The sequence below is a fragment of the Onychostoma macrolepis genome, chromosome 16 (assembly GCF_012432095.1).
Source record: "Onychostoma macrolepis isolate SWU-2019 chromosome 16, ASM1243209v1, whole genome shotgun sequence".
NCBI classification, from domain to species: domain Eukaryota; kingdom Metazoa; phylum Chordata; class Actinopteri; order Cypriniformes; family Cyprinidae; genus Onychostoma; species Onychostoma macrolepis.
Window position 1 is genome coordinate 17981400 of NC_081170.1, and position 25627 is coordinate 18007026.

Sequence of the window (25627 nt, forward strand, 5' to 3'; positions counted from 1 at the left end):
CTCTTAAGATTTTAAACATTTCCATGACTGGAAAATTGGTCTAAACTCAAGATTTTAAAATTCCCTCATATTTCCAGGCTTTCTGTGACCGTGGGAAGACCCTGTATAAAACAGATTTATTATATCACTCAAAGGCACAAGTGGGACCTAAAAGGATGAACATAGCAAGGTGTTTATTACAAAACTCTTGTATCCAAAGCCTTTAAATCTTTACAGTGATTCACAATTCCTAGTTCAGATTCTGCAGTTCAGTCACTTTGACAACTCATAACAATATATAACATACATTAGTAAAATCCAATTATCATTAAAAAGTTATACATACCTCAAAAACAACTGAAGGTAAAAGATAAATAAACTTGACGAAGATTACCCAAATGAGGCCCAAACTCGTGCACTGACTGAACACCGTTCCGCATGAAAACTGAGCTTGAACCAGACAGATCACACTCCAGCAACTCGTTGTCTCCGTTCGCCTTTTGCAAATGTTTGGGTCAGCAAACTCCACCATACGAGATGATCCCGAGACTTGTCTTATTGCTTTTGGGAAGCGTGTTGGGAAAGTGATATCAGCAATGAAAGAATAAAGAAAACGCGCGTAAATGCGTAATGTTGCGAACTGGGCACAGATTAGGTTTCGCTTTCCATTCTTCTCCAAGCTCTCAACTACTACTAGCAACTTATGCACAACACGCACGTCTCTAAACTGACAGCAGGGGGCGCCATTAGTCAAAAGCGCTTGCATGTTTTATTACCATATTACGCCTTCACAAATTTAAGTATAATACTATGACAGTTGAGTAAAACGTGTCAGAAAATGTATATATAAATACCAAGCTACGTATATGAATATTGAAACAACTCATGCGGGACGACTGTATTCATATTACTGCATATCAGTTAACAGCACGACATATTAATACTGCATCGCACTACTCATTTTATCATAGCCGTTGAACTATTGGTTTCGTTTCAGATTTCACCAGCCAGCAGACTGAAAGCAAACCTCCACCTGCGACCCTCACAGATGCATAATACATAAGGTTACAGTACCGTGACCGACATGAAACTGCACTGCAGTTTATAACCTCCTACCGAAGCCTGAAGTGCGAAACAACATCTTCAGAAGCGCGTGAGTGTGAAGCGCGTGCCTCGACTTCACTCCCCTAAAAGAAAAAAAGTCCGAAAGAATACAGGTCACGCACGGACAAACGTCCCCCAGAGGCGCTTAATAACCCAGTTTATCCAATACACACAGTCACGCAAAGTTGCAAATTTTTTTAGCTCAGGGCTTTAGGATACACAGCATCAAAGACAGAATGACAGCCACTGCTTTCATCCCCATATTCAGGAGATGATGTATAACAGTGTGCTTTCATGTTCATTTTAATCTATTATTAATATTATATGCATCTTTGTTATTTTTGCATTTTTTGGTCAATTACGAAAAATCTCAGTTCCACCGTACTTCGAAATTAATATAGTCATACTGTGTTGGTACCACGGTAAAGTGACTGAATTCGATGATAATACCGTCCAGCCAGAATTTGAATATTACAATACGCAAATCAATAATTTAAATAAATAAATGTATCTAGTCATCGACCTAAGAGATACTACACACATGTCTTTATAAACTAGCCCTGTCCATAATCTTCTTCAGCAAGTTTGAACAAGCCCTTTAAGTTAAGAAATGGGAAACTACGTTGCAAGGACATCGGAGGTTGATCAGCTTACACTAATATATCGCTGCAGGTAACGTTAAGCAAATACAACCCGCTACTAAGCATTTACTTCTCTTTAATTCATTTGCAAGCATGTAACAGCATAATATTACGAGAACCTAGATGAGAAAACTGGGTACTGAGAGGATCCGGTATTTAATGCGACGGCCAGCGATAAACAGCGATCGCAAATGCTTTGAAGCGTCTCTCTCACTCGAGCACAATCCAGTTCCCATTCTGTCCCGGAAACGCAATAAAATACTAAATAATACACAACTATTTACATTTCAGGCAGTAAATATACTTACATGCGCAGGCGACGTACACAATCCTGCAAACGTCCCTACAAGAGGCCACATGCAGATAGAAAACACAGCGCTGGTGAATGACAATGAAATGTGGCGCGTAGCTGCGACAGTGTTTTTGACGCTCTCTGATGACGTAGTATTTCGTAAAAAAACGGAATTTGATCCTAAAAGCGCGATCGGTTATTAATGACATTAAACAGTAATTTGTGCATGATTTGAGGCTCTTATTTATTTATTTATTTAGCCTATAATAGCCCTTGTTTTAATCCATACCAAGTACAATTTGGGTGATTAATATAATATAATATAATATAATATAATATAATATAATATAATATAATATAATATAATATAATATAATATAATATAATATAACTAAATATATAAATAAATACATTTGATTAAAATAAATCAAAATTGATTTAAATAATAATACATTTATACAGTTGATTAATACATATAAATTAAATTTAAAATTGATTTAAATAAATACATTTTCGATTTTGAAATTAATAAACAAAATGTTTGAATAAAATAAAAAATAAAACTAACATGATTAAAATAAGTAAATGAAATACAATTAGAAGCTTAAATAAGTAACTACATAAATTATATATATTTATACACACACACACACACACACACGAATAAAAACGTGATTTAAATAAATAATACATCCAACTAGTGAGTGGGGTGGGATTGGGGAGTTACAATGTAATGTTACAGAAAATAACTATTAATTTTTCCAGTGTTAATTGGGTCTTTATAAATTAGTCTTTTCAATAGGATGGTGTCCATTGCTGAAGAACAATCATATTTGGGTGTCCATAGCATCTAAATGATTAAAAAAACCCTGCTCTGGAGGTGTTTATCCTGACTGATTCTTCTGTCTGATTTGGTGAGCAAACCTAACCACACATTTATGAAGGTGTACATGACAGACTCAGTTACTACTTAATAGACCCGTACAGCAGGTTGAACTTCCTCAGCTGGCAAAGGCAGCACAAGCCGTACTAGCCCCGACGCTCACGCTGCTGCTGAAGTGACACAAGCCGGCTTGCGTTTCAGGCCCCATTTGTTCTTTAATTGTTAAGTGCCTGATAAAATCACAAGGGTGAAGGTCAGTGACATGACCCGCAGAGAGCAACACTACTGTTACTAATCCCATTCGCAATTTATACGGCTGCTCAATTATTTACGCGTTGGCACCTCGTGCTCACATCTTTTTGATGTAGCTACTTGGATTATTCCCCTCCACCTCTGAAAACATCTGTCACTGGTTCAGAAAGGCCTTATCTCACTGAGAAGCTACCAAACGGTTGAAAAAAAAAAAAAAATCACACAGACAGAACCGTTGAGTCAATAAATCAATTTATTTAAAAGAATATGTTACATTTTATTATAATGCTATGACCAAACATTTTGCTTTTACATTAAGTAACTTGAGATTTCTATTTCAAAACCTCCTCCAGGTATTCTGTTTGTCTTGCTTTTTTGTTTCACATGTAGTATGTGCCCTACATTGCTTATTTAGGTTTAAACTACACCTCAGAGTCACTTTGTAAATGTATTTGTGCCTTATTTTTGAAAATGTTACTCAAAAACTCACACCGCTGAAAATACTGTACACAGAGATATTTCTGTTTGAGTTTCATATTCAAATAAATTAAAGTATCAGTCAATAGAGAAAGACAAGAGTAAACGAACAGAGAGAATGAAGGAGTAAAGAATGAGAGAGGGGGAGAGATACAAACAGACAAAGGTAAAAGTCTCATCTTAAAGTCCATGACAGACCATCTGACAAGAAAGAAGAGAGATTTGAACCATATGCTTATGCAGAGACTTTGCATGAATCTGTGAAATCCTATGATAACCAGCATAACTGTTATATAAAACAGCTGTGGTAATCCAACAAAATCAAATCCACTGATCATTCTGTTCATAATCGCCCGCTCACTCAGTTCGTCCATTAAAGGAATATTCCAGGTTTAGTACAATTTAAATATATATTTGTACATTTTCATATTTTATATGAAAAAAGATGCTAAAATAAAGATTATGTGGGGTCAATTTTGGGAGGATTTAAAAGCAAAAATATGAAACGTATTACATATTAAAAAAAAAAAAAAAAAACATTTTGGTAAAATTTATTTGAACTGAACAGTTCAGTCATTTTAGAGTTTAAAAGCTGGCATTGCTAAGAAATTATCCCCCATAATTTGTCAACTAATACACTGTTTGTGTGCGTACCATTAAAACAGTATTTTAATACTTACTTCAGTTACTTCCATTATAAGTACCTCACTGTAACCCAATTTTCTTTTTACATTATTTTTTGTGGTAATTTTCTTTTGGCAAAAGTGCTGTCAGTTGAGCTCATCTTGTATTAAAACCAAAATATCCCTTTAAAGTCAATGAATGTGATGACAGAAAAACATAATGGAACAAATGCAGGACAGAAATGGGGTATCAGTCTTTACACACATCACACACGCGTCGTTTAAAAAGTGCAAAACATGTCATGACTGGTCCGGAGTGACAGGTTTGTATGCGCCTGCGCTACAATAAGTAACACTGAAGAAAAAAAGTCAAACGGATAAACACGCTCACACGTGGTTTGATGGAGACGGCTTCCTGTGCGGTCAGAGCCACCTACTGCCGGATGAAGGCATGGCATCCTAAAACTCATAAACCAAGCAGCCCAATACGCTCACATAACACTGCTGGCTTTCCAATTCAGTGCTTCACATTTATAACACTGTTAATACAACTCAAGTCATATATGAACAGAACGAACACCCACTCAGCACTGGTACAGATGATCAGTGGGCAGGTGTTCTACAGCCTTGGCCAGACCCACACAGAATCTCTGCAGATTCACAAGTTCATCATAGTCCTCGTCCCTAAACATTATACAATGTCTAATTTGATCATTAGCTACTAATAAAATTACTTTCAGCTGTGTTTGGGTCTTTCACGCACAAGAGCACCCATTAAAAAAATATTTTTATTTTTATATTCATGTTGGTTTCATATGGTGGTTCTCAAGCATTATAGTTCTATTAAAACAATATAATTTAATTAAAAACGCTTAAAAAAAAAAAAAAAAACAGTTTTCCTCTCAGCAACTACTGTTTCATTAAAATACATACAATTCTTGATTTTTTTTTTGGAAATTACAAAAAATAATTGTGGCAAATTCCTTTAATATACTGACACTCTCAGTTAATAAAACAGTTTGAAAACAAGCAGCTTTGTAGTAACTACAGCAAAAAATATTAAAAGCAACATAAAAATACTAGCAATACTAGTAAAACTAATACCAGGGGCCTTTAAATACTGTTGGAAATGCAAAAATGTTGAGAGCCACTGAAAAAAAGATTTATTTTTATTTTTTTGAAGTTTTAAATATATCTTTCAAGAATTGTTTTTACATATATCATGAAGTAATATGGAACGAGTGATCTGGAACCTGAATTAATCTCTAAAAATATTTCATATCAGAAATTAAAAACATAATTCATAAGAGGTGGTCACCTCCGATAGCCTCGTGCACAGCGCACGGACATAAAACGCCATTACGCTTCACACGTCCCGAGTTCGAGTCCCAGCTCACGGACATTTCCCGATCCTGCCCACCCCTTTGAATAAAATTTTTTTTTTTTAAAAGAGCATTACATCATTGACCAATTTAACATTTTATCAGCAGAAATTTCCAATAAAATCAGCACAGAAATTCCATCTGGGCCTGGCGATGGCTAACGCAATCAAATACTGCTTTGGAGAATAAAAGACAGATGAGAGCACAAAAAAAAATTAAATTAAAAACCTCAGTTCAGCTAAAGGGCTGAAAATCTGTACAAACCTACTACCAACACAGTGGCAATAGTGAGGTAAGAGACAAATTAGTGTGGAAAAGCATGGAAAGTATTGATCTGTCTCTCTTGCCCTTGTTTCTAGGCTTCTTTTCTCTTTCCCTCTCTCACTCTGATTGTCCAATTGGAAAATGTAGTAATGGTTTTTGCTTTTTTTTTTTTTTAATAGATACATTCTGAGAGAGCATCTCTACCCTCACAGGTGCATGTGTTAGTGTCAGGATGATGCATTAGTCAGACCGCCGACGTTTCCATGTCTTTAAATTGACGCACTCTGCAGAAGCACAGTTCAGTCTCTCGGTTGTCTGCATCTGACCAGTCACATGACATGAATTAGTCACAATGCTGGTGCCATGTCAACGACCAGGGTGCGTTCATCAGACATCACTTCACCACCTCTGTCTCCTGGAGCATTATAGTCTTTCAGTGTCGTCTCTCCCGTCCCGAGCTGGCGGTCAGTACGTCCAACATAAATCTGTCCAGTCCAGTGAAATGATGGTGTAAGTCTCTAAAAAGTCTCCTGTAGTTCCATATTTTGATCGTTGTATTGTGGTTGTGTCATTTCCTGCTTCATGTCTTCTTATTTCAGTAAGTGTGTTTCAGTAGTGGATAAGCATATGGGACTGGTCTGAAATGTTTTCCGAGTCTCTGTATGCAGCTTTTAAGTGTACGTGTGCGTGTATTTGAGAATTCAAGAGGAGATGATCTCTTCGTTCATGTGCCTCCATCCCTTCTGTGTCTCAACAGTTGGAAGATATTCTGTCAAAGAGAGATGGGTTTCAGAGCACAAACATTAATATCCACAGTACAAGACGGAGGCAGGCAGAGCCTTACCTTACCGCACATACCATCTTTACTGCAGTTCTTATTGTCCTTGTCCGTCGCCTCCTCTTCAACCTGAAAAAACATATCAATCAATAAGAGCAAGAAGAGCAAGCAGACTCTCACTCAGAACTGAAGTACCCACCTCTTTTCTCCATTTGAGCTCACAGAAGACTCTCTCGAAGCACTCGTGCATGTAGTTGAACTGGAAAGGGAAAGGCATTTTTAGTGCCAGGGCTCAATGTGTTTAAAAAAAGTCAAATTATGAATGTTTAAAATGGCAAGGCTTAAAATATATACAGTGCCCTCCAAAAGTATTGGAACAGTAAAGACAAAATTGCTCTGTCAGCTGTGGAGTCAAGACATTTACAAATATGATTAAAAGATGAATGAGAGACAAAACTACAGAATGTCACATTTTATTATTGGGTGATTCAACACACAGATGTTTTACCAGCTAAGAAGTTCAGCACTTTTAGAGTTTCATCCCTCTATCTGATGTGAGCATAAGTATTGGAACCGTTGCCTCGCAGGTCTTTCTAAGTGATCAGCTGTGTCCTGTTGCATTAATTCTTCAGATATTAAAAGCAGGGAATGTGTCGTATCAGTTATATCCATTACTTCTGTATTCTGAATCTTGCATTCGATGATGACGCACACAAACCAGGATGAAGACGAGGGAGCTGACTTTGAGAGAAAAGCAAGCAATTTGGATGCTAAAAGAAAAGAGGAAGTCAATTATAGCTATAGCAAAAACAAAGGGCATGGAGAGATCAAGAGTTTGGAAACCACCAGCAACCAACAACTACCTGATCGGCTGAGAAAACAACAGTAGTTGATGACAGACAAATCATAAAAGCTGTGAAAATGAACCCTAAAAGACGTGTCTGTAAAATCACCAACAACTTCCAGAAAGCTGGGGTGATGCTCTGACAATCTACTGTCCTCAGGAGACTTTGACACAGAATTACAGATGCTACACAGCAAGATACAAACCTCTGACCAGCTCCAAAAATAGAAAGGCAAGATTACAGTTTGCAAAAAAAGCACAAAGGTGAGCCAGAAGAGTTTTGGAACTGTGTTTATGGACCGATGAGACAAAGATGAACCTTTATCGAAGTGATGGGAAAGCAAAAATGTGGAGAGAAAAAAAAAAAAAAAAATAGAGAACTGCAATGATCCCAAGCATACAGCCTCATCTGTAAAGCATGGTGGAGGTGGTGTCATGGCATGGGCATGCATGGCTGCCTCTGGAACAGGCCCTCTCAACTTTACTGATGACTTAATGTATGATGACAGTAGTAGAATGAATTTGGAAGGGTACAAAACCATCTTGCCTACTAATATTCAAGAAAATGCCACCAGATTCATTGGGAAGTGCTTCATATTGCATCAGGACAATGACCCAAAACACCCTGCCAGTTCAGTCAAGGAATTTATAAGGGCAAAGAAATGGAAAGTCTTAGATTGCCCAAGTCAATCTCCAGATTTAAATCCGCTTGAACATGAATTTCACCAGCTGGAGAGGAGAGTAAAGGCAGAAATTCCCCAAAACAAGCAACAATTGGAATTGGCTTCATTAAAGGCTGGGAAAAGCATTTCAAAGGATGAGACCAAGAGTCTCATCTATGGGTCACAGACTCACTGCTGTGATTGTGCGCAAGGGAGCTGCAACTAAATAATAGCTTTTAATCTTTTATATCTGCCTTATGTTCAGCTGTCCCAATACTTATGCTCGCATCAATGAGTGGGATGAACTCTAAAAGTGCTGTTCTTCTTATTTGGTAAAACATGTATGTGTTGAAACGGCTAATAATAAAATGTGACATTCTGTAGTTTTGTCTCATATTCATCTTTTAATCATATTTGCAAATGTCTTGACTCCACAGCAAACGGAGCAATTTTGTCTTTACTGTTCCAATACTTTTGGAGGGCACTGTATGTGTGACACTGGACCACAAAACCAGTCATAGGGGTTCATTTTTTTAAATGGAAAAGCTGAATAAATAAGCATTCCATTGGTTTGTTAGGATAAGACAATATTTGGCCGAGATACAACTATTTGAAAATCTGGAATATGAGGGTGCAAAAAATCTAAATATTGAGAAAATTGCCTTTAAAGTTGTCCAAATTAAGTCCTTAGCAACACATATTACTAATCAAAAATTAAGTTTTGATATACTTACAGTAGGAAATTTACAAAATATCTTCATGAAACATTATCTTTACTTCATATCCTACTGATTTTTTGGCATAAAAGAAAAAAATATACCCATGCTACTTATGACTGGTTTTATGGTCCAGGGTCACATATGCCAATGATAAACTTTCACGGCAACACAGTCTTGTGCATGATGCAAGATCACATGGATGTATGGGACTCACATATGGAGTGAAGATTTTGACCCAGCGAGGTTTCTTCTCCCCTCGTGCATACTCGAAACAGAAAGCCATTCCCTCTTCATCTGTGTCCCATCTCTGCATCTCGGACCATTCAAAAGCTATCACCTGATTCTGTAATGACAGATCATTTAGAAATCATCTGAACTGTTTTTCTCATTTATAAAATCAATAAGCAACTTTTTACTCGGTCAAAGCAAACACATTCACCTCTAGAGTGCCATCCTCTGTGCACGCATGGAGTTTAAAGTGGCGGATGCTTATCGCAGTGACGACGTGACCTTTCCTACGCGAGTCACAGGAGCAGTGCGGGAAAGTGATCTCATTGTAGCCCTCACAAGTCCTCAGAATACTTAAATACTGCAGAGGAAGAAGGAAACACTTGTATTAAGATTCTATCACTTTTCAGTTAGAGATGTACTGCACAATACGTTATGATGACATCCAATACATTTTATTAATACACTACTGTTCAAAATTTGGGGTGGGTGAGATATTTAAATATTTTTGAAAAAAGTCTCTCAGGCTCACCAAGACTGCATTTTAAAATTAAAAACACAGTAAAACCACCAAAATGTTTTTATAAGAACGGTTTTGTATTTAATATTTATATATAAAAAATGCGTCTTATCCCTGTGAATTTTCAGCAGCCATTACTCCAGTTCTCGTGATCCTTCAGAAATCATTCTAATATGCTGATTTAACATTTCTTATTATTATGAATGTTAAAAAAAAAAAAAAAAAAAAAGTTTAATATTTTTGTGGAAACCATGTTCAAAAGAACAATTTATTTGAATTAGAAATATTTTATAACAAATGCCTTTACTGTCACTTTAGATCAATTTAACGCATCCATGACGAATCAAAATATTAATTAAAAAAAAATTACTGATACCATATTTTGAAGGGTAGTATATATGTGGGCAGTATTAAAATTATACACTATGGTCCTGTTTCACAATGGGTGGGCTTAGCTTAAGCCAGGACTAGGCCTTAGTTAAATTAAGATATTTAAGCAACTTTTACAAATTTTAATGCCTTAGAGGAAAACATTACAGGTGTGCATCTTGATACAGAACAATGACACTGACATATTTTAAAATATGTCAGAGCAAGATATTTTCAGTTGAGACAGCTCAAACATGCATTTTAGTCTGGGACTAGCTAAAGCCTTGTCTGTGAAACCGGGGGTGTATATATATATATTGACCCGAATATAAGACGACCCCGATTATAAGACGAGCCACCCCCCTTTTCCAGATGTACCTTTTGGAAAAAGGCTTTTTAAAAACCAAATCTTGTTTTTTTTTTCTCTCTCTCTCTCTCTCTCTCTCTCTCTCTGTAAAACACATTTTTTTCTTAAATTATTTTCATATTGCATGTTTTTTCCTATTTTAATTTTTGTTTTGAAAGTATGGTAAATACTGGTAAAATGTACCAACAATGACATTGAAAAATATACACTTTTTGATATACCATAAAAATAACAGGTAGCCCATCTGAATTATATAACATTTAGTCTATCCATCTCATAGTAGCCTACCAAAATTGTATTATCATGAAATCTTATTGTAGTCTTCAAATCTGGGTACAGTCTTGTTTAAAATCACTTACAGAGGAAGTTTGGTCCCATCAGGCTAACATGACAGTCAGGACTCATGCTGCTGTAAGCTTTTCTTTTTCTTTTGTTTTCACTCGCGATCTTTACAACACACATTACATTACATTACATATTTCATGGCACACTCGTTTTATGTGTTTTTGGCGCCACCTATTGTTGTGGGTGTATTATTGACATGTCAAAGTCTAGACCCTGAATATAAGACGACCGCGTTTTTTCAGATGTATTTCCAAGAAAAAAACATCGTCTTATATTCGGGTCAATACGATATAGATATATATATATATATATATATATATATATATATATATATATATATATATATATATATATATATATATATATATATATATAAAAAATTGTATACACTAAATTATACACTAAATGTATTAAAAGAGCAAGATGATGAAAAAGTAATCAAAATGTAAAACAGGAAACGAACATTAATAATTAATTATCCAAATGAAAATAGTAATAATACTGAACATAATCTTATCAAACAAAAATATATGTTGATAACCTATATACCATATATCCAAGTCTCTTCAGAGGAAAAATTAAGTAATTTACTCTAATGTAATTCCAAATCCATACAATGTTATATTTTCCCAATGGAACCAGGAAAGTATTCCACATGACTGCTCATATTCTGTATTTAAAGTCTTCTGAATCCAACAGGTTTGTGTGATAGACCATAGTTTAAAGTTAACATTCACTCTTAAATCAGATGTTCAAAATCAGACTTCACATCTGATATTTGATTTGAGAGCCGGAAAGGATTCCAATATTCAAAATTTTCCTTTTGTGTTCCACAGAAAACATAACCGTGCACAGGTTTGGAATGACATGATGGCAAGTAAATAATGACTGAGATTTAATTTTTTAACCCTCAGACCTCCACTACTTCTTTCCTGTAGCTCAAATAGTAGAGCATGGCGCTAGCAACGCCAAGATCATGGGTTCGATTCCCAGGGAAAGCAAGAGCTGATCAAATGTAAAAACTGTAACTTGAATGTAAGTCGCTTTGGATAAAAGCGTCTGCTAAATGCATAAATGTAAATGTAAATAAATGTAAATACTTCCTATAACTGTAAATCTGCATTGTTTGTTGACTGACCATGGTCATTTTCCTCTGTTCAGTGAGCTTTTGGAGCTGGTAGGAGTTCTCTTCCACTTTGATGAATCCCTTTTTCACATCATCCAGAGCCTGAGAGAGGAAACAAGTAAACATACAGCATTTACAGATTAAAAGCACACTGCCACAAACACACATCTGCTTGAAAACACACACAGTGCAGACCTGATGAAAGCAATAGTTGATGGCCAGCTCATTATCATTGAGCAGAATCTCTTCTTCTGTGGTGAAGAGCCACTTGCGAAGCGTGAGACAGGTGCCTGGGACGGCAGACGTATAGTTCTGCACATACAGCTTATGTGGAAACTCATTAGGGGCCAGCTTGCGTGCTAAGAGATCGAGAGAGACAGAGATATAGAGGTCGATAAGCAGCAGGGGACAGAGAGGGCAAAGTGTAAAAAATGGAGTCAGAGTATTTATAGAAAGACTTTATTATGTGCTTCATTCATCATTATGTGTTACTTTATATCATGAATATTATATATTTAGATTTAATAGATACTATATATCGTAAGGAAAATTGTACGTTTTTTCAGCAAGGAGGTGGCATTACTTTAACCAAATATCACAGCAAAGACATTTACATGCTTTCAAAAGATTTCTATTTCAAATAAATGCTGTTCGTTTTAACGTTTTATTTCAAAGAAAAAAAAAAAAAAAATGTATCACAGTTTCCACAACAAATATTAAACAGAACATCTGTTTTCAACATGGATAAAAATAATATGTTTCTTGAGCACAAAATCAGCATATTAGAATGATTTCTGAAGAATCATGTTACATTGAAGACTGGAGTAATGGCTGCTGAAAATTCAGCTTTGCCATAACATTAAAAAAACAAAGAAATAAATAAACAAACATTATGTGTGTGTGTGTGTGTGTGTGTGTGTGTGTATGTATGCATGCATGCATGTATGTGTACATATACGTACACTACCACTCAAAAGATTAACAAAAAGATTTTTAATGTTTAAAAAAAAAATTATCTTCTGCTCACCAAGCCTGCATTTATTTGATCCAAAGTACAGCAAAAACAGTAATATTGTGAAATATTTTAATTTTTAAAATAATTGCTTTCCATTTGAATATATTTCAAAATGTAATTTATTCCTGTGATCAAAGCTACATTTTCAGCATCATTACTTCAGTCTTCAGTGTCACATGATCCTTCAGAAATCATTTTAATATTCTGGAGTACTGATGCTAAAAAAAAATTCAGCTTTAAAAAAAAAAAAAAACAACAAAAAACAGGAATATATTTTAGAATATATTAAAATAGAAAACAATTATTTTAAATAGTAAATATAATTGGTAACACTTTACAATAAGGTTCATTAGTTAACATGAACTAAAAATGAACAATACTTCTACAGCATTTATTAATCTTAGGTAATGTTAATTTCAGCATTTACAAATGCTTTATTAAAATCACAAGTTTTGTTTGCTGACATTAGTTAATGCACTGTGAACTAACATGAACAAACAATGAACAACTGAATTTATATTAACTAACATTAACAAAGATTAAGAAAGAGTGTAATAAATGTAGTGTTCATTGTTCATTCATGTTAATACATTAACTAATGTTAACAAATGACACCTTATTGTAAAGTGTTACCATATAATTCAGAAGAGTTTAAAAAAAATCTTACTGTTCAAAAACTTTTGACTGGTAGTGTATATATTAAAATTCTTTATTTTAATTCATTTATTTATTATTTTAAATTGCAATAATATTTCACAATATTACTGTTTTAAAATATAAAAAAATATTTTAAAAGTTTTCCCACAATTTAAAAGGAGGAACCATTTAAATTGTGGCAAATAATAATAAAAAAATTTTAATTGTGAGAATTATGAAAAATTGGGTTCAATAAAAATCCTAGTCATTATATGAAGAAAACCAACAGCAACAGTAACAACAACTACAAAACTTGAACATACCTAATCATTTCACTCAGTGACAGAAGTTGTTCTGCTAGGGGTAAAATGTAATCTCATGTCTATGGATACATCTCAAAATATGAATATTAAAGGAACAGTTCACACCAAAGTGAAAATTCAGTCATTTACTCGCATTCTAGTTGTTCAAAAGCTGTATGAATTAATTTCTTCTGCTGAACACAAAAGATGTGTGCAACAAAGCCTGGTAACCATTTACTTACACAGTATGAATTAAAAAATTAGCATAGAAGTCGATAGGACCAGAAATTATTCAGCAGAACAAAGAAAGTAATACAGGTTAGAAACTACTATGGATGGGTAAAAGATGACAATTTTCATTTTGTGGAAACTATCCCTTTAACATCTGAAAAAAAATGTGTGGTACAATGTGCTCTTTAAAATATCAACAATCAGATTGGACATATGGTGTTTAAATATTTGTATAAACCAAAATTAAGAAATCTGAACCAACACAGGCATAAAAATACTGTCATACTAGAAAAAGAGAAACTCTTACCAAAGGAGTGGTTAATGACTTCAAACAGGGCAAAATAACTTGCAGTAATGCTGTCCATCCCAATTTTTGTTACAACAGCCTGAAAAAGACAGGGGGAAGAATGCAATGCGTGGCTTTGGAAACTGCTGCGTTTGATATAAAATGTTGCATGATTAAATCCATTACCTGGTAGACCTGGTCTGTTGTGCAATTCTTTCGCACTCGGACGGTAATTGTAGTTTTATCTGGCATGGCTATCCTTAGCTCCACATCAGAAACACCATTATAATTCTAGGAGGAATGAGAGAGAGACCTAAAAATACAGTCAAAACAGGCAGAGCAGCGCTTCAGGCTGCTTGTCCACCGTGTGCTTGAGAAGCACCCTGACAGGTACAGACTCACACTCACAGCCGAGCAATGGAACATGCAAATGAGTATACAAATAACATCATGACTGCCACATTTTCAAAAGCTGCTTCTTCACACTGGTTAAACAATTTCATAGAATCAATTTAATTTTAACAACATTAAACAGATACAAAACCAGGTCCATCTGTTTTGGAAAGACATACTATACAGGTGTTTTTGAGCCCTGAGAGGACTGTTCAAAATGACAGTTTTCTTCAATTTTATTTTCATACTTTCTTTTATTATTGCCTGCAGCTGGCTTGCTACTTAGATCTCTGATACATCTGCTATTATTTACAGAAAGAAAGAACTTACAAAATTATACATAGCAATATATTAATTCAAAATAATTAAATTCCATAATCACATAGTAACTTATGGTTTACTTTTTTTTTTTTTATTACCAATAAACATTATATGGGGCTGTTGAGAATTTAATTAAGATAAGGAATATGATTTCAGCTTACATATTGATTTTTAACCATCGCATTAAAGGGATAGTTCACCCAAAAATGCTGCTCTCTGACCCTCCAATAGACAGCAAGGATCCTAACACGATCAAGGCTCAGAAACGTAGCAAGGAGATCGTTAAAATAATCCATGTGACATCAGTGGTCAAACTGTAATTTTACGAAGCTACGAGAATATTTTTTGTGCGCAAAGAAAACAAAAATAGTGACTTTATTCAACTATTCGTCTCCTCCGCGTCACCCTATATAGTGCCATTTTGGAGAGCATCACATACGTGTTTATGCTTTGATCTGAACGCAAACAATGTATTCACATACATATGTTGTTTACGTATGTAATACTCTCCAAAATGGCACTATACCGTGACACGGAGACGAATTGTTGAATTAAGTAATTATTTTTGTTTTCTTTGCACACAAAAAGTATTCTCGTAGCTTCGTGAAATTATGGTTGAACCACTGATGTCACATGGATTATTTTAACAATGTCCTTGCTACGTTTCTGAGCCTTGATCGTGTTAGGATCCTTGCTGTCTATTGGAGGGTCAGAGAGCTTTGGAATGCATCAAAAATATCTTAATTTGTGTTGCGAAGATGAACGAAGGTTTTATAGGTTTGGAACGACATGAGGGTGAGTAATTAATGACAGAATTTTCATTTTTGGGTGAACTATCCCTAAAAGTGTCACTTAACAATTGACTGACCCTTTGTGTTTCCCATAGCATCCTATAATAGTGAATTTTTACACTAACAGAATAAATAGACTGCATTCAAGGTGAACAAAAACAGCTGAGCTGAATAGTCTTTAGTGAACTGTGATGCATGATATCTTCTCTGTGGCTGCACATCAGTTTGTCTTTACTACTGGGTGTTAAAGGCACATTTTCAATGCTAAATGACCTATGACACTTTGTCATTGATGGGTCTTTGTGACACAGTCACATTCTTTGATAGGGGGCCATTGTCCATGATTCAATCATTTGTCCAAGTACATTTACATGTACTCGTTTAGCCGTCATTAATGTGTGCTGCTGATTATATTTAGGCTTTAAATTTCATTTGCAAAGATAATCATATGAAGAAAACACGTAAGGATCATAAACTTTTGTTGGTCACTGGGCTTATTTTCTGCAATAATCCAAAATTCAATGGAAAACTCCTATTGGGTTTTTGTTGAGGGAACCAGGGTGATGCCAACTTCTGAGTTGGCCTACAAAGATACGTAATCACTGCAGCGCTCTCTTTTAGACTCTTAGTCAAATAAATGGAATAGAATAAAGCTGGGCATGAAACATTTTTATCATCCTAATAAGTTTAAAATTAGGCCTGGCCGCCCTGTCCCAGAGGACAAACCCTGCATGCCCAGGCAGAGTAGTCATGTGATTGAGGATGAACGGCAATAGACATTGCCCATGGTACATTTTTGCTTGCAATCACCCTATGAGCGCAACCAAAATATATCAAACAGCCCTGCCATCCTTCAACCTATTTTTTTACGATCAGATGACCCTAATGGGAATCACTGAGTATACTGTGGATAAATATCAGTAGGAAAAAAATACGTAGACTGCTGTTTTCTCCAAATATCAGTGGGACTGCAAATGTGATATTGATTTTATAAAACAGTCCAATAAATAGAAGTTAATGTTAATTGACTTTTAGAAACAAGATCCTGTTTTTGCTCTATTTCATCAGCGAAAATAGTTTCAAACAAAGCCACAGGAGCTTTGCGGAGTTTGAGCAACACACAGTGGTGTTGTGACTGAATCAATCAGCAGATTGAACAAATATGTTGAATGAATGACTCAATGACTTACTCATGCAGTGAGTTGCCGCCACCTACTGGCAATTTTAGGTTTATATTTAAAGTATATTTTCCCCAGTATTTTCCCCCCCAAATCATTTCAAACACCAGTATTCAAGGTTTTAATTTTTATTATTAAATATCAAAATGCAGTTTAAATGCATTCATGTCCTATAATGCATCTAAATGACACTTCAAATGCAGATTCAGATTTTTGTTGATATTTATTTTGATTTATAACAGCCCAATTGTGTCTTACTAAACACTTAAATTGATTAAATTTAAGAATTTGACACAAAAGATGATACATACATTTTATAAGGTTAGAAAAAAATTGGCCTTTTTAATGGGTAAAAATACCCATAAAGGGTAAAAATCGGTTTAAACTTAAAAAACGAATTTCTGTTACTTCTGCAAACTAACCACATCCCAGAACATGAAGAATATCAAAGCTTTTGGGAGTCAGCTGGCCACGGCAGTCCTAAACCTACCAAGGTACCAGCACAATAACACAGCAAAATATTGTCTAATTATAGTTAGACAAAAAAAAAAAAAAAAAAGATAACATTTTTGTCATTATCGCACACCCCTAGCTGACACTCCAATATAGCAGGTGGCAGTATTGCAGTTTAATGCCTGTTATAACGCCCATTATAAAACAGAAAAAAAGACAATGAAGCCACATGTAGCTACTTGTGCCACACAAAATCACAGGCAATGACAGGAGAAAACAAGGTTGCTTGGATTACGTAAAAAACAGCATTGTTCTTTTTCTACAGTTTTCTACGGTTTATGGTAACTCTCTCTTCCTTTCGCTCATATTTTAAGTGATTATTTTCCCCACAATGTACTATAAATATCACAATGGTATCGTGATTGCGAATACTTTTGCCTTCGATAATCTTGTATTGTAAATCTGATAACTTAACAGCCCTAATATATACACAAAACCTTACCTCATCAGACTCTGACAAAAACTCCTGCATGATGTCGCTCTCTCCGATTACCCGAACAGAACACACTGGTGAGATCAAGAGGGAAAGGCAGAGAGAGAATGTTGGAAACATCTGTAAACAGATATTTTCTAGATTTTCATCTCACGGCCCCTTCCTGTGTCATCTTCTCTTACCTTTCTCCAAGTATTCCTCCAGCCCTCGTCTGCGAGCGTCTAGCTGTTGCTCTGACAGGGAGAAAGGCCATTTCCCTGGCAGCTTAGGAAATGCAAAGTTGGCAAATTCCCTCTTCAGATTCTGATGCAAGATGGCAAACTCCCGATAACGCTTTGAGCACAACTGCCTGCCTGCCATGTACACATTGTAGACCTGACACAAACACACAGTGCAGTCAAAAATAACCATCAGGGGAAAAAGTATCAAACCAAACAGAAGTAGCAGACAAAACACTCACCACAAACTTCTCTCCGTTCTGTTCCACATGTTTGTAGGTGGGCACAGATATGGGCACGGCCTGCTTGTCACTGTAGTCATAGCAGGACTGCGATGAGCCGTCGTCCCCGGGATCAAGGCTGTCCGTCTCTGGCTGAGGAACCGACAGGACAGCCAAGACTAACTCTTTCTCTCCTGCTCGGATGAGATCTACCACCTGCTTATGAGTGGCCCCTTCCACATTCACCCCATTTCTGCAGATGGAAAGAAAGTAGAAAGGATCTAGTTACAGAATTAAACTTGTACTCTCAGCCAATACCAGTGCGATGTTAAATGGTTAAAGCTATAAATCTTGTGTTTCCGGGAATTTTTAGAGGGTTAATGTCAGATCAGATATCTCCTAATCCTGAACCACTACTTAGGCGGAGTTCCTGGAGCTTCTATTTTCTGGTCTAATCTTTTCAGAGCTCAACAATAAGGATGGCCCGCTGGCCCACGACCATATTGTGAGCATGTTTTGGCCAGCTGACAGAATAGTTACTTGCCCTTTCAAGTTACTTGCGCAGTGCTGTGGTACCGCTGAAAATTTTACATTTATTGATCCTGTAAAAATTTTTGCTTTGCAGATAGAAATGTTTGGTTTTCTTGCTTTGACTTGTTAACATATAGGGTTTTTTCCCCTTTCCAAACTAGCAAAAATGACTAGTGATAATCTTGAAAGCATCAGTAAGACAAGGTTGAAAACTACAAACCAAATTTGGATTTATCAAAGAATTCATTATTTCCATATTTAGCAGCACAACTGTTATCAACAAGAAATATTTTTTGAGCAACAAATCATTTAAGAATGTTTTCTGAAGGATCAAGTGACACTGAAAACAGGGGTAATGAGGCTGAAACTTCAGCTTTGCCATCACAGGAATAAATTACATTTTAAACCAAAATAGTGGTTTTAAAATGTGATATTTCACAATATTACAGTTTCACTGTATTTTTTTGATCAAATTAATGCAGCCTTGTTGAGCATAACAGACTTCTTTCGAAAACATTAACTAAAAGTCGGTGAATATGTACAATGTATAATTTCTATTGCACTCTGTAACAGTAACAATTCATTAAAAATATATATATAAATCTCAAATATAAAAATTTATTTTGTAAAAATAAAAACAATGGTGCAGCTGATTAATAGAAAAAATCCTTATTTTTGAGCTCTACTAAAAGTCAGGTTTTATTACAGCAGAGTTCTCAGGAGACGACTGAACAGGTCTTACTCAAAGTATCACATTTCCTGCCCTGAAAACCTGAGTGTGACCTCAAAATCTGTGATGGATGTGATATATGTATGCGCTTAGGTTAATACATTTCATTCTGGCTGGGTTTCAGAGATTATTCAGAGCAGAAAAAAACCCTGTCTGAACATGTAGTCCAATGTGTACTGAAGAGTTTCCAGCAAATATGTTGTTGTAGTAAGATCACTGGAACAGAGTACTTAAGAGTTACTCAACAGCAATCAGCAGCACACTGACATACTCTCTCCCTCATGTGTTACTCGTAGACAATCAAAGACACTCTCAGACAGCCACTCAAAGAAAAGCTGAAGCAACTAAACGCTCACTCTTCCTCCATACTGTACATAAAAGAGTGGTACATATCATGCCACTGAATCAGAGTTTTATATTGCCCATGGAAACATTTTGACTGTAGATCCAACCTACAATGTGTCCTCATACCATCTCTCTCCTTTTGACACTCCATTAAACACAAGAGACCGAGCAGGATGACCTGCTTTCAGACTGCTCCAAATGTACTTCCACTTTCTGAAAGCTGAGCCCTCCATTATATATTTGTGATAACATTCTACAGTACATTTACCCATTTATAACATGGTAACAAGGGAGCACAGAGAACAGAGTGATTTAAAGTTGATAAAAAATAAAATAAAAATAAAAAATCATAAAAATCTGCCTTTTTCCATGTTTAAGTGCTAGAATCTTGTCCCCAGTGCATCTACCAACGCAGAAAACGTGAAAAAAATTGTTTTGGTAAGCCTTTCTCTGCAAGCTTGTGAAAAAATGAGCGCGTCAGATTTCTCTCCCCCTGTGATGAAAGGGGATCTTATTATAATATTCACACCCCTTAATCTTCAAGTTTTCACCCATGTCACCGCCATTGTGTTTTCACAAATAAAATGGTGTACCAATTCTAACGCCATAGCAAAAGTTTGAGAAAAGCATGCTAACTGTTCTGTCTTTCACTGCACTGACGAGCACAATACTATTTAGAGTCCCAGGCTCAAAGAAGACAAGACAGCAGTGGATTTATTTACCGTATATTATGCTGCCGCCACACAGATCTAATATAAACATGCGATTTCTTTCCCAGCTGTTTACCTACACAGACATGACTGTTTTTGTAACTCGTGTTTTTTTTAACATAAACCTGTGTGTATTTGACAATTTAAGCGCAATAAGACATGAAAGAGAACTTAGTTTATTACTCACATGCCGTGGCTGTCACTTTCTGTGTGTTCGCTTCGGATGCGTGCGCTCAGACACCGTATATCAGAAGTTTAAACTAAAATGGTTTAAAATGCATGATTTCAACATGATAGACATGATAATCAAAACCAAACAGATGTTTTTTAGTAGAACATCTGAGGTATGAGCTGTATAGCCCTATTCTGGAAAAGGGGGTGAGGAGCAGCAGCTCATTTGCATTTAAAGAGACATGCACGGAAACACCGCGTTTCTGCTTCCACTCAAAACAGGCATTTAAAAAAAATAAATAAATAATAATAAAAAAGATCTGTGGGCTATTTTGAGCTGAAACTTCACACATTCTGGGAACAACTGAGATTTATATTACATCTTGTAAAAAGGGGCATAATAGGTCTCCTTTAAAGTGTTCGATACAGACTTCCAGATTTAATTCCAAATCACTCGATTTGATTTTGATTCAGTTAGGTATTTTTAAGGGAAAATTTGTTGTTCAGTGAATTTTTGCAGGCAAAATCCAGTCATTTCAAGAGGAATCCAAATATTTGTTAATTTCGTGTGAGGGCTAAAGATTTCCCCTTGGAAATTTCAAAACACGTTCAGGTTGGTCACTCAGATTTGCCACATTAACCGACAGAAAGCTGCCTGGTTTGAAAGGGACTTTCTACTATTCCTGACAATAAACAATGGACTTATTTGGCCCACAAAATTTTGCTAAACCTTTCACATCTTAATGCTTTAAATTATGCAGAATAGAGTTCCTAATTGATTCAAATGGGTAACCTGCCTTTCTAAACTATTAAATATAAGAACTAGCTCATAAGAGAATCAGGCCATATTGGTCAATATGTATGTTTATTCACCAAAAAGAGTGAGAAGAGTCATTTGCTTGTGAATCAGCTGCACTGGTCATGCGCTTGTTCACGCATAGTAGCATACAAGGACCATTCAATATAATATATCCTTTGCCGATATTTTGAGGCTCACAGTTGTTTTGTTGCATCCCATTAAATGCAGATGGCAAACTATATACATTACAAAACTATTAATTCAAAAATATAACAAGACCCAAACTGTGCAGTTGCGTAAATTAATCAGCAGAACGCAGGGAACCCTGCAGCACTGTAAGTTTTCACGCAGCCACTGAAAATAAGCATCGTGTAAAGGTTTGCTCTTTACACTTCAAAAATCAATATCAGGATTGACCAAATGAAGAAAACAATTAATGTGAAAACTGATCTTTTTAAACTGCCCTTTCAGTCATCTCTGAGGGCGCTTCGCAAAATGTTGCATTTGATTTGATCTGTGCATGCAGAATGTTTTTAGGAGCATACACAAACAGAAAGGGTTGGTGTTTATTAGACGGATGAGCACTCCTTTGCCCTCTCTGTCCTGAGTTTACACTGACTGATGCTGATGCTGAGCTCTGTCGCCTTCAGTGCCACGGAAACCACTTGTCACCATGGCAACCGATGCCAGCATCAATGAGGTGCCCTGTGAATATTAACATGCAACCGGAACCGCTCCAGTGAAGAATCGAGACACAATAACATCAACAAGTAATAAATCGCATACCAAATAAAACCCAGACGTTGCTCCTAATAGATATCCCCTAATGTAATCCACAGACAACAAGTCTGCTGTTACATAATCGTGCTGCAAATGTTTGAGATCACAATGGACGTGCCGATCATTCAGAAGGTGTGTGCTATTGTTTGCACAATCGTCCAGTGCGGTTTATTTCGATTTTGACCCAGTATTGCTCAGAACACTGCGCAGTCAGCTACAGCAAGATGAGAAGGAATGAGAGAGCTTGTCTGTTCACGGTGCTGTATGTGACCTGAATCTGCAATGAAGAAAAACGCGTCCAAACACAAACCTCCTTTATCTAGTGGAAATGAAGCAGCCATTCACGCAGAGACATACACCGATGCATATGACAGGCAGAGACACTGTGTGCAAAGAGATGTTAAAGGGATAGTTCAGCCTGAAATGAAAAAGCGTGTTATCATTTACTCACCCTCATGTTGTTCCAAATGTATTTGACTTACTTCTAAAGAATGTAATAGAAGATGTTAGACTAACAGTCTCTATTCACTTTTTTTTTTTCCATACAGGGAAAGTGAATTGATTGAGGATGTCATCCTGGCTTGGATGCCCTTTTGTGGTCAAAAAAAAAAAAAAAAAAAGTGTCAGGTTTGGAAAAACGTGAGGGTTGGCAGATGATGACATAATTTTTATTTTTGGGTAACTATCTCTTTAAGATCAGGGAGGCTGAAAAGGCAGGAAAACTAAGTCAGTTCTGTCAGATGTACTTGAATTTATCAAGACAGCTTCTAAAAAGGGAGATATTTCCTAAAAACTAAAGGATATGGGATGATTGTAATACTAGATGCCTGAATGACAAGCCTGGATGTGCTCAGAATATCAAATCCTGCTGTAAACAAGTGCTTTCTGCACTCCTTGACAAATGTGTCTTATTAGGGAAGCTCTATTACATCTGTGTGGCATTTAAATGATACATTTTATTAATATACCGTATTTTCCGTGAATGAAAAGATGGTTTGCAGTGCTGCAGTGACAAGGCTGGCTAACTTTCAGCTTCTCACTCCAATATACATCAACCCACTTATTAGCCACGTTAGCACTTGCACTGGATTACGGCATCATTTCTCTCTTCATAAGTCTTCAAATGCCTTAAAAACACACTGGTGACTTTCGCCTGTAGTGTTTAAGAGCAAACTGGCCGCTTTCTGTCTAACAAGGGATGACGGTGAAGGTGGGCAGCGCTGCTAAGCGCGTCTTGATGTAGTCCATAGATCATTTACATATAAACTTACACTTCAAGAATACGGTCGCCCTTCGAGATTCCGGCTCGGTCTGCCGCGCCGCCCGGTAACACGGCGCTGACGTGCTGCAGCGGGGCATAAAGTTCGCCGTTGATGCTCCTCAGCTGCCCTCCTTCGCTTACTTGCCCGCGGACATTGAAGCCATAGCCCGAGTCCGACTTGACGATGCGGACCAACCGAGGCCCGGAGGTGACCGTGGTCGCGACGAGGCCGCCGGCGCACGTTCCTGAGCTCATACCGGAGCCGTTGCGAGCCGCCGAGTGAAGCGTGGAAGGGCCAGCGGAGCGACTGCCGTCTCCTTCGACAACATCTGCCATCTTTATTTGAAGAAATCCTGCCTCCACAGCGGGCTCGGGCGCCGAAGTGCTACATGAGCTTATTGGCTGTCGGAGTGCGTCAGACTCCAGACGGGAAAGACTGACGCCAAACCGCCCCCATCACGAGACACTGCTGCGTTTGCGTGCCTTGAAAGTTACCTCTGTCACGTAACAACAAAGCATTGCACCATGGGAAATGTAGTGCGGAATACTGACGGAATCAACAGCCAGTCTATTTGCATGATTGCTCGTTTTGTAAAATGGAAGAAGAATCAGTTATCATTGGACAGAAACGACCGGGTTATTTAAAATTTTTTCACGTTTTAACAAACTGGTGCGAATTGCAGAAAGATGATTCAAATATTAATTTAATGTTCCTTCTGTTTATTTTTACTTTGTCTTCTGATTAAACTTAATCTACACAAAGCTAGAGCAATTCTATTTTGAAACAACAATGCTATAAAAACAACACATGAGATAAACTTAATTCTTTAACTTACTCAAGTCTATCTGTCCAAAAATCCATTATGAGGGCCCCCACAAGATGGAGACATTTACTTGAAAATATTATATTCCATTAGTTGTTACTCACTCATAAAATTGTATTTTCAAATCTTGAAGTGGTTCTAATTGTATGATCCATAAATGTATATTTAGAGAACATACTGACATATAGTGTTCCCTTCAAATTCTTCTTCTTCTTTTTTTTTTTTTTTTTTTAACTTGGTCTTAAAAAGGCATTCAATTTACCTTCATAAAACATGCAGAAACTGATTTTAATGAAAAGCCACAGCAAGTCTGTCTCATTTTTGTCTCTTCATGTAGTCTTCATATGGACTCGATGATGGTAAGATCAGATCTGTGTGCGGGCTATCCTTTTTATTGTTAGACTTCTTTTGTGTGAACAAAAACATCATTGGCTTATTGCTTTTGCTACCATTTTTAGCCAGGACTCCCTGGAAGAAGAGATGTTGTGTCTCAATGGGATGTTTTCCTGGTTAAATAAAGGAATAATAATAATAATAATAATAATAATAATACAATTAATGGCAAAATAAACTAAATGTAACTAAATAAAAATCTAACATGCCTAAGATTTGTGCACAGTTCTGTAAAAGTAACTATTCATATTCCATCTATCTTGGTGCCAGCATAATGTTTGTGTCCAATCAGGCATGGCTAATCAAAGACAGCTCTCAAAAAATACATGCTGTGAGGCAAAAATGGTCTGCACTGAAGACTGTAGACAAAAGGGGGGAGGTGGGTTACAAACGTGAAGATGGGATAAAATAAATGATTTTTTTTTTGTTGTTTTTTTCAATTTCTTTGTGTGTGTGTGTTTTCAGGAATAATGATCAGGAAAAAGTTGAACTCTTTTGCATTAATTCTCATAATAAATATATTGTGAGCTAATATTGATGCAAATATGTGGTGTTTAATTCACATCACTGTTCTGACTGTCTCTGATTACACTTTTGTGTAAGGACCTGGCAGTTAGTGGCATAATGAATGATCTGGTTAAAAAAAAAAAAAAAAAATTTCACTGTGGACTTCAAAGAGTACTTCAGCAT

At 36.3% G+C, this 25627-nt stretch overlaps 1 protein-coding gene across 2 annotated transcripts; it reads right to left on the reverse strand.

The window, feature by feature from the left end:
• Positions 1 to 3386: 3386 nt before the first annotated feature.
• Positions 3387 to 24748, reverse strand: snx27b (sorting nexin 27b). Of its 2 annotated transcripts, none has more exons than XM_058747223.1 (13): positions 23731 to 24748; positions 18415 to 18646; positions 18137 to 18329; positions 17964 to 18028; positions 14512 to 14616; positions 14347 to 14425; positions 12051 to 12214; positions 11868 to 11957; positions 9340 to 9489; positions 9115 to 9243; positions 6875 to 6934; positions 6742 to 6804; positions 3387 to 6666 (listed from the first exon to the last, which is right to left on the reverse strand). In XM_058747223.1, the coding sequence occupies exons 1-13, from the start codon at positions 24054 to 24056 to the stop codon at positions 6622 to 6624; spliced, it is 1701 nt and encodes a 566-aa protein (XP_058603206.1). In that variant the 5' UTR covers positions 24057 to 24748; the 3' UTR covers positions 3387 to 6621. The 2 variants fall into 2 exon arrangements, with proteins under 2 accessions (XP_058603206.1, XP_058603205.1); XM_058747222.1 differs by having other exon boundaries at positions 6756 to 6804; positions 23731 to 24740.
• Between the last annotated feature and the right edge of the window lie 879 nt (positions 24749 to 25627).